This window comes from Trachymyrmex cornetzi, unplaced genomic scaffold (genome assembly GCF_001594075.2).
Source record: "Trachymyrmex cornetzi isolate Tcor2-1 unplaced genomic scaffold, Tcor1.1 scaffold109, whole genome shotgun sequence".
Classification (NCBI taxonomy): domain Eukaryota; kingdom Metazoa; phylum Arthropoda; class Insecta; order Hymenoptera; family Formicidae; genus Trachymyrmex; species Trachymyrmex cornetzi.
This window is the reverse complement of record NW_017295642.1, coordinates 1-9,678: the sequence shown is the minus strand read 5'-3', so window position 1 is coordinate 9,678 and position 9,678 is coordinate 1. Positions and strand designations below refer to the sequence as shown.

The window sequence follows — 9,678 nt, the reverse complement described above, 5'->3', positions numbered from 1 at the left end:
AGAGAGAGAGAGAGAGAGAGAGAGAGAGAATCAATATAAATATAACAACAATATTTTTCAATAATGTTAATGTTATAAAAAAATCATGGTTTATTTTTCCTGGCTAAATTTAGAATGTCAAGTAACTAAAGAAAACGTATCAATTTATATCGAACCATCTTGAAATGCTGAGATGAGTCTGCTCTTGTCATACATGTTATTTCTGGCTTTTGAAGAATTTGCAGTAGCACGCAAAAAATCTGGTGGAGCATATGCGGATGGAGCTGAGCGTAACGATGTGTCATACATAATTCGCTCGATATCATCGTTTGTGCTCAGAAGATATAAAATTTGTTGATTGCTGCAGACAGATGCTGGGATTTCGCCTATCTCAGATCTTATATTTTTATCGGCACCATTTTTCAAGAGTAAGACAGCGATGTCTAAGTATCCCTCTTTACATGCCCAATGTAATGCAGTCCTTGAGAAACAGGAATGCAAACGAAAAATGAATAATATGATATAAATATCTTAATACACGTAAATCAATAAAACAGTTAGATTTATTTATTCTGTTACTAATATAGTATATATGTATATATAAAGTTCATGTATTTTTATAGTTAAATGTATTATGAATAATAGTATTTTATAGTATTAGTAACAGAATTCTTTTAAGAATACTGAATGACATAGGTCAAAAAAACTTTCAATGATTTAAGATTAGTGTCGTCCTTGAGTCTCAGTGTTGCGCGCTACGATAAAACACAATGAATTGAAAAGTAGGAACAGTAATAGGTACAAATACTGACACATTTTAATTCAAGCCAAAAGTATTCAGCCCTGATAAACTCTGACAACTCTGATCTAACTTTCACATTGGCATTAGAGCCCATTTTTATCCCAAGCAATAGAATGTAAGTTATTCCATTTAATGAGTACAAGAGAAAGCGAGAATGAACTTTACAGGATTAAAAAAAAATTCAGAAATATGTATTTTTATGGGTTCTGTCTGTGAAGCTATGAAAGCAAAGCTGAAATGACAAGTAGGTACCATCCGCTGACAGGTTCTCGCGCGTTAACGTCAACACCTAGAGTCAAGAGATCTTGGACGGCTTCGGTGTCGCCGAGGCAGACCCTTTCCCTTAAACGCTCTTCGAGCACTCTTTCCATTTTGCAACGATTTACATGCACCGCGCTGTGATATATGTCACATATTTGTAATGTTATAGGCGAACGAGGCAGCTCAAAGATGGAGCATCAAACGTACGGTAAGCGTAAATATAGGCCGTGTTCTGAGACTTCGAAAATCTATAGTTCACGTTACGTATATTATAAGGTGAGTATAGATTTTCGTACTGGCAGTGTATACAAACATCGAAACACATCCAGCAGTCTGAAATTGTTGCTAGCAGTTCATATTATATAGTCAAAGAGAAGAACAGGATTATGCTTTATCCCAGACTATTGAACTTCTTACAGATTCATCTTTTTTTTTCTCATATTGAAGATAAAAAAATTAGAGATGAATCCTATCTGAAGAATATTATTTTTGTACTGGCAATGTGTACAAACATCGAAACATATTCAAGTCTAAAATTACTGCTAACAGTCCATATTATATAGCAAAAAAAAGAATAGGATTATTTTTTATCCCAGGCTATTGAACTTCTTACAAGATTTATCTTTCTTTTTTTTCATATTGAAAATAAAAGGACAAAAGATGAACCGTACAAGAACGTCGAAAACATCGTCTCCGAAGAATATTATTGTTATTATTATTATTTATTTATTCGATAAAATTTTCCTCGGAGATAACGTCTTGAAATACAGTTTAGGACCGAATTCTCTTATTGGCTATCGCATCGTCGGATCGGATGTTGTACGTCGTGTGAATGCAGCATAATATTGTTCTAAACGGACCAGCGGTTGGTAGTGTAGTCGTTACTAGATCTTTCATTATCATATGTTTTCCGCACACTGTTGCAAGTGTTAACATTCATACACCTGCGAGCTGTTTAAGGCAGTGCAGACTCATCGCCGAAAAAAAATCTCTACTCCAAAACACCGTTTTATTCTTATCGTGGAGGACTACGCGGGGTTAATTTTGCGATTGCTTGACGTACGTTGCGCGAGCTCACCACCTCGGCAATATGATTATAACGCTGAAAAACTTACAGCAGCAAACCTTCACGATAGAGATCGACTCGTCGCAAACTGTAAGTAAAATTTGGCAAGATCTAGCGACGGAGCCGACTTTTTCAAGCGGTTAACGATTCAGATATTTGCCTGTTATCAGGTCAAAGATCTCAAGGAGAAGATCGAAACGCAGAAAGGCTTCCCCGCCGAACATCAGAAGTTGATATACGCTGGTAAGGATTTACAGCATCAAATAACCTAATACGTCGGGAACATTATCCAACCGCCCGGCGTGCTCGTCAACACAGCTGGGAGAAAATCCGCGTTAGAATAATATACTGACTATTGCATGGCCCGTATATGTTTAAATATAGCTCCCTCGGGATAGGAATGATCTTGCAGAAACGCGCTCATAGGTTATGTTTCCGTCTCGCACACGTTGGGGTCTGTAACGAATTTTTTTTTTTTACTTTTTGTTATTGTAACAATGTGTAAACATTTGCAGGAAAAATATTAGCGGACGAGCAGCCTTTAGCAGAATATAATATCGATGAGAAGAAATTTATAGTTGTTATGGTAACAAAGCCTAAAACTGGTGCTACACCTAAAACAAGCGAAGAACAGCGCACAGAGGGTGGTGATAAGAAGGAAGAATCTACTAGGTAACTTTAGGATTGCGATATTTTGCGTAAAGCGCGATAAATATGCTGTTTGTTGTAAAATGTTTATTATATCAAACATTAGTTACAACAAATATAATCATTTGCCAAATACTATTGAGAGAACAAACTGTTTCTTTTTTTCAGATTATATATATGCAGAATAGAAATTAGTTCACTTCATGTTTCTTTATCTTTCTGTTGTAGCTCGGCAACTACACAACCTAGTTCGAACCCTAATGTTCAGGATACTATACGAGCAGCTAGTAATGTGCAAGAGCAACCCGTAGCAGCTGCTCCAGCGGCTGGTCAAGCAGAAAGTGCCTTGCTAATGGGAGAGGATTATAATACTATGGTAAACAACATTATGGATATGGGGTACGTACGGAGAAAAATGACATGTTAAATTGCAATTATTAGTATTTATATGATAATCTCATCATTTGAATTAGGTATGAACGTGAGCAGGTCGTACAGGCGCTGCGCGCAAGTTTTAACAATCCTGATAGGGCTGTCGAGTATCTCATAACAGGTATACCAGCGCAACTCTTCGAGGATCCACCTGAAGATCCACCAGAAGCTCAAGAACAACTTCAGGATCAAAGTCAAGATCCATTGGCCTTTTTACGTTTGCAGCCACAATTTCAACAAATGCGTCAGGTCATTCAACAGAATCCACAGTTGCTGAACAATCTTCTTCAGCAAATCGGTTCCACTAATCCTGCCCTTTTACAGCTTATTTCTCAAAATCAGGAAGCATTTGTACGCATGCTCAATGAACCTGGTTAGTTTAGTGTATGCTTAAAACATCATCGTCATTGTAATTGAAAATAACAGTTGGTAACTATATAATATTAATAATATATATATATATATAATTTGTCGTGCCTTTTCTCGTATTGGCGCTGTGAATGGTGGACCTGGCGCGGGTGCAGCAACGGGCGTAGGATCTGGTTTAATACAGATAACACCACAAGACAGAGAAGCTATTGAAAGGTTGAAGGCGTTAGGTTTCCCAGAACATTTAGTCGTACAAGCATATTTCGCCTGTGAAAAGAACGAAAATCTCGCTGCTAACTTCCTACTTTCGCAAAACCTTGACGACTGAATCGCTCATCTTGATTTTGCGCGGTGTTTCGAATAAAGAACGGGACTGACAGAGGGTGGATGATCGCACCATTATCATTTTTACCTTACAATAATCATCTTTATTTTGTATATAGATATATACAATATCTATGCTATTTTATTTGTTGTGTAGATAAAATCCTGGTGTGTTTGGTAAGCGATTGAATTTAAAGATAAGCGCATACCATAACATTACATATATGTCGACTCTTTTAAGCATTGTTTCATATTTTTAAAAACATTTCATTCAATATCTAACACATGTTTATGAGAGAAAGAATTGTTGCTTACAGCAGATGATGTTATGAAATCCATCCTTATAGCCTACAAGTGCTCTAAGATCTTATATTTCTTTAATATATATGGAGCAATATAATTGCATTTTTATATGAGAAAGCCTTACGAGCCTTACTCTGCAGAAGAATACCTTGCAGTAGTTATATATTGAGGGTCGGGCATATATAAATTGAAGATGTGTTCACTCTCGCGTTAAGGTATGTTTTATACATATCTAAATGTTTGCATGTAGGTATAATAAGTGCATTTTGTATATTTCTCGGCTTTCTGATATAAAAATTATAGAATGCATCTGTTTGGGTACGTGTACTTGCATATATTCGTATTAATGTATGTATGTACAAAGAGATTTCTATTTTGAAATGATAATACTGTGGTAAACTAATTTAAATATTAAAAAGCTCTCTTATGATACACACATGTTACAAATCAGTAAATTGTAATAGTTTGTCATAAAATATGTAACTTGCCATATACATATATATAAAATCTTAATCTATTTGGAGCTTAATAATTATAATTTAAATATAACATTACATTTTTGCTAATAATGTGATGTTTTTTGCTTATCAAATCATTCATAATATATTCAATAAGAAAGTTTAGCTATTATGTATTTATTAAATAATCTTGAATAAAAAAAACCCTTGAATACATTGTTACATATATAATATTGGAATTTTTTATTAAAGCTAGATTATGAAACAAAGTATTATACTATTTCAAATATGACATATCTGATGATATCTTTCTTTTTACAGTGTAAAACAATTAATTTTTTCTTAACACAAAGAATTCAATTTTTGTATCACATAATAACATACATACGTATATACGCATTTATGCATGTTACATAAGTAGGAAATTCTTAATTCTTAAATTTGTACCATACACAGTTACTTATTAATATCATTGAAACAATAATAAATATTGAAAAATTTTCATCGCTCTTACATATATTTAGTGCAAAAATAATATAAGGAATTATTCGTTGGAGAGTTATAGTAACAATGCATAAAATTCCAATCTGTTTGTTATGCTGACGAATTTTATCCCTCCTTTTTTATAAAAATAGAGAAATTATTAATAGAAAAGAACTGCTGTTAAAACAGAACACATTCTCTGTTGTGTGCTCAACACACTTGTAATAACATAGTATAAATGAATAAATTACGATTTCCACAAAGCCCGTTATATTACTACTAATAACTTTATAGAAGATTTGAGCACATGCACTTTGTTCTCCAATGTTGTAAAGACTGCTATACATAGACATCTAAATGTAAAAACATAATTATGATACCTAAAAATATATGTATCTATATTCTCTAAAAAACGCAATAATGTTAACATAAGGTATTTTATTAGTCGAGATGTTTATACTTTTATAATTAAAAAGCTTCACATACAGTAGCCTTTTTATGCACCAATATAAAAAAATGGTACAAATAATCACAAATATTATAAATTTGTTGTTAAAAAATTCAAATTTGATTCATAAGCAAAATTTTGTTTGATAGTCTAAATCAATTTTACAAATATGCATAAAACCATATAAAACTTTAAGAAATTTATATTTACAAAATTATATATGTACAAATTAGAAAAGTAATGTTTTTTTATATTTTACATTATACTATTTACAAAAGTTTTATGAAGTTGAAGAAACATCAGTCCCTTGTAACATTATACCTTTGCTTTGAAGATCCTTCTTAGCTTCTTCTATTTGCTAAAAGAAAAAGCAACAACAGTATTAGATAACAATATATTACATGTACAACTATGACTTTTAAAAAGAAGATAACTAACTCGTTGAAGCTCAATGGCTGCGCTTTCACAGTTATTAAAAGTAAATACCCTGAACAAGACAACAGTAATTGCATACAATCCAAAGAGAAATAAGGAGGTAATTGGAAGAAAAAGTATAATTTCACGCCATTCCTTGACAAGAACAGAGTTGCTTGTAATTGTAGCAAACCACACGCCGAAGATTACAGTTGCACAAGATAGCCACTCTAGTAATTTTGTCATCTGTAAAAAAATATTTATATCATTTCCCCAGTTATTTATCACTTTTATCAAAATGGAACAAAATGCTTATTAAAGAACAATATTTCACTTTTTAATCATGTATGTAAATAGGTTTTGGAGATAATGTGCCATATCCATAAATTTCATATTATAATATACATATATGATAAAAAATCCCGTATTTTACTGGAGTTTTTGTGTCATTATCAAATATTATTAAAATATTAACATGTGTTTATACGTACTTTCTTTTAGTCTTAACCTCGAAAACCTAATAGATACAAAAATAATCGAAAGGAATGTGAAGTCTATTCTATTCTATTCTTGAAGTGTATGGCCCCGAGCGCGTGCAGCGTCGATACGGCCAGAAGAAATGTGAAGGAATGTGTGTGATGTCAAATGTGTAAATTGTGAGATGAAGGCTATAAACATTAAACCCGTATTGGACTACGCGTCGAGATTTGCGACTGCCAACCAATCAGAATGAAGAAATATTTGTCCTGATTACGCAAGTCTGTAGGTCTAATTTTACGTTCTCAAACTTCCTTTCTCATGAAAACTGGACAATAACTTTATTCCAGAATTATATATTTTAGATTATTCTCAATTTTTTTGTATATTTGAAAAATCTTAATTATGCTGAGGTAATTTATGATTTTAGAAATGAAAATACAAACATACTTTCTTCAAATATATTTTTGTTTTATTTACAAATATTTGTTAAACCATAATTTATCAAATGGTGATAACCATCTTTGGCAACCAAGCATGTTATTTTGAACCATGTATTTCCAAGTCCAAAGATGCAAATTATTTTCTTCCAACCATTTCTCTTTAGCTATATTTTTATCTAGAATTTGTTGACTGACAGCTATAGCTTTGAACGGTAGTTGATTTGCTATTTGGTTTAATACTTTCTTTACCTAAAAAGAATTTTATGTTTCAATATATTTCCATTTATTTACATTTTTTATTTAGAAATCGTTTTTAATATCTCATGTCTTACTTAACTTGTGCTGCTGCGCATGGTGCAAATAAGCAAAAAATTTGCAATTTTAACACAAAAATTTAAATTCATGAAAATTGATAAAATATCAGAAAATCAAAAAGATTGCATTACTTAAAATTTCAATTTTTCAAAATCCCAGGAATAACAATTTCGAAAATTTGTATCATGAAGATTTATTGAAATCGAATTCATATACGAAATTAATATTATTGTATTATTTTTTGATACTCTTATTGATTGAGGTAAAAAATTTTTGAAAATCAACAAAATATTGTAGAACAAAATTACGCTATTTAGAATACCAAGAATTTTCTAAAGATATATCTTTGAGATATCTTTTAGCCTCACATGTACTGTCAGGATAAGTTCTTTAAAAAAAATGTTAAAAAACAGTACATTATCAAGATACCTCAAAATATTCACAATGACCACCAACTTCCATAATGACTCGTCCTGCTTTAATAGGAGTGACATAATGGTCAATAGCACCTTTACCTCCACCCATACGATGTCCTTGTCCCTAAAATATAATTATTATAGTAAGAAAGTATTTCTTTGGTATTCCATATTGTATGATCCATTATATTTGTTAAACCTTTTTTGTAACTGGTTGCCACGGTGGATCCACACGCCAAATTGCAAACATCCTTTGTTGATCGAGTTTTCTACCAATTGTTAAACGTATCATCTCGAAATGACCATATTTCATTCTACCTCCTCCTGTAGCCTACGATTTAAGAAAATGATAATACATTTCTAAGATTTTCCTTATCACTAAGAACTGTCTATGAATACTGTCCTAAAAATAGTATTTAGAGTTTGTTTTTATTTTCAGTAATGTTTTAATAAAATGCTAACTCTGACTGGTTTATACTTTAAACTGTATTTAAGATGGTCTTAAATATAAGAACCTACTATAATACTGGCTTAAATGTATTGTAAATGCAGACTTACAATGATACCAAATTGTCTGTACATAAGGAAATTATGTATTTTTTCTGGACCCCGCATGTACTTTAATCGCTTTTGCATTTTGGGAGGACGCATTCCTGGTGGAAACTGTGGAACTCTTTCCACTATCTTGAGTTTTGCTCGCTCCGGAAATTCAATATCTGATGACCATATATTAAATATAATATCAACTTAGTTTCTTTAACATTTATAATATTTATCTATAATTGTGTGATACACTTACCACCAAATTTTATTGGAGGAGGAAAGATCTTCAAACCAGCTACTGGTGTTATAGATACAGATTGCCATGCTATAAAAATATCTCACAATGTGAAAAGTATCACAATGTGAAAAATACTGACAAAATCCAGAGAGATGTTTTTAAATGTATCATATTGAAAACACTTACTGGAAAGTAAAAGACGTGCCACGTTTTTGGAAGCTTGTAACATTTTTAAGTTAAAGATATATCTCTTTAGTTTATAGCTATATGAATCGCTGAGCGAATCGAAGCCAAGAAATAACTTTTTCTTGAACTTTTTCTTTCAATTTTTCCTTCAATTACCTCATAAAACAATATTTGCAAGCAAGTAAACGTATACAAACATTTTTTTGTATCCTTTAATTTGTCGAGTAGATTTATATTTCTTTGTATATTAATTAAATCATTAAATCTATTTACTTGCAAATGTTGTACTTAGAATCTTCGTTTTCTCTCTCTTGAATGTGTAAATACATTTATCTCATCATATTGCAAAAATTTTGGAGATTACAAGCAATGCGAACAGTCAGCAACAGCGAGTTCTTTAGCTACCTATCGGTAAACTATGTAAATTAATAAAACTGTATATTGACAATTAACAAAAAGGGGATCCTAAAATGGATACTTTCTATTTGATGACAAATCGAGACAAATGTCGTTCTATTCTTCTTGATATTCAGAGAGCGATAAAGGTAGCAATTCAATACCCTCAGAGAGAAACCTGGAGAAACCTGAGAAAGGTTATGTCCGTTATCCCAGAGCTCTGATTGGACGGCTCGTTATTCCCTGTTGCCTGTGCCTATTGCCTGTGTCTATTGTGTTTCCAGCTTTAGGGGCTCCGCACAATAAAAGGAATAGCGAACAGAGAACAGAGAATAAGGGCCTGCGCAAAATAGAGGAACAAGAATTGGACATTAAGATTTCAACCTATAAGAAACCGTATATTCCGATGTAAAGTTTCTGATAGGTAGAAATCTCAATATCTAATTCCTGTTCCTGTATTGTGTTCAGGCCCAAAGAATTGCAACCTATCAGAAATCAGGTATTGTGGAAAACACAGTGTGTTCAACCGCCGAAATCGTCCGTATACTACCGCCAGTACATCCATTTTCAATTTGAGAACTACGTGAATATATACACTATCGATGAAATCGTACCGTCGAAAGTAGATGTGGTTCGTCTCTGTACTAGATCCTCAGGACAGAAGCGTGCCGATTATC

The 9,678-nt window shown here is 32.4% G+C and overlaps 4 protein-coding genes across 4 annotated transcripts in view; 1 reads left to right on the top strand and 3 right to left on the bottom strand.

The window, feature by feature from the left end:
- The window catches only part of LOC108760909 (ankyrin repeat domain-containing protein 40), a 1,965-nt gene extending 642 nt beyond the window's left edge, over positions 1-1,323 (bottom strand). Inside the window, exons 1-2 of the mRNA XM_018507189.1 lie at positions 1,034-1,323; positions 156-460 (exon numbers count right to left, since the gene is read on the bottom strand). Of these exons, the coding sequence (XP_018362691.1) occupies positions 156-460; positions 1,034-1,152 (424 nt within the window). The 5' untranslated portion in view covers positions 1,153-1,323. The remainder of the gene's footprint in view (positions 1-155; positions 461-1,033) is intronic.
- A 594-nt stretch (positions 1,324-1,917) lies between these two features.
- Rad23 (UV excision repair protein Rad23) lies at positions 1,918-4,674 on the top strand. The gene is given in 6 exon segments (XM_018507069.1): positions 1,918-2,198; positions 2,279-2,351; positions 2,624-2,780; positions 2,985-3,155; positions 3,230-3,573; positions 3,662-4,674. Coding segments are annotated over 6 exon segments (1,035 nt in total). The 5' UTR covers positions 1,918-2,132; the 3' UTR covers positions 3,886-4,674.
- A 1,165-nt stretch (positions 4,675-5,839) lies between these two features.
- Dpm3 (Dolichyl-phosphate mannosyltransferase subunit 3) lies at positions 5,840-6,600 on the bottom strand. The gene is made up of 3 exons (XM_018507202.1): positions 6,479-6,600; positions 6,012-6,233; positions 5,840-5,931 (listed from the first exon to the last, which is right to left on the bottom strand). The coding sequence occupies exons 2-3, from the start codon at positions 6,231-6,233 to the stop codon at positions 5,854-5,856; spliced, it is 300 nt and encodes a 99-aa protein (XP_018362704.1). The 5' UTR covers positions 6,479-6,600; the 3' UTR covers positions 5,840-5,853.
- Positions 6,601-6,920: 320 nt separating this feature from the next.
- Positions 6,921-8,787, bottom strand: LOC108760900 (mitochondrial ribosomal protein L16). The gene is made up of 6 exons (XM_018507178.1): positions 8,606-8,787; positions 8,438-8,506; positions 8,197-8,354; positions 7,838-7,969; positions 7,652-7,762; positions 6,921-7,156 (listed from the first exon to the last, which is right to left on the bottom strand). Exons 1-6 carry the CDS (start codon positions 8,646-8,648, stop codon positions 6,941-6,943), a joined length of 729 nt encoding a protein of 242 aa, XP_018362680.1. The 5' UTR covers positions 8,649-8,787; the 3' UTR covers positions 6,921-6,940.
- Positions 8,788-9,678: the final 891 nt, after the last annotated feature.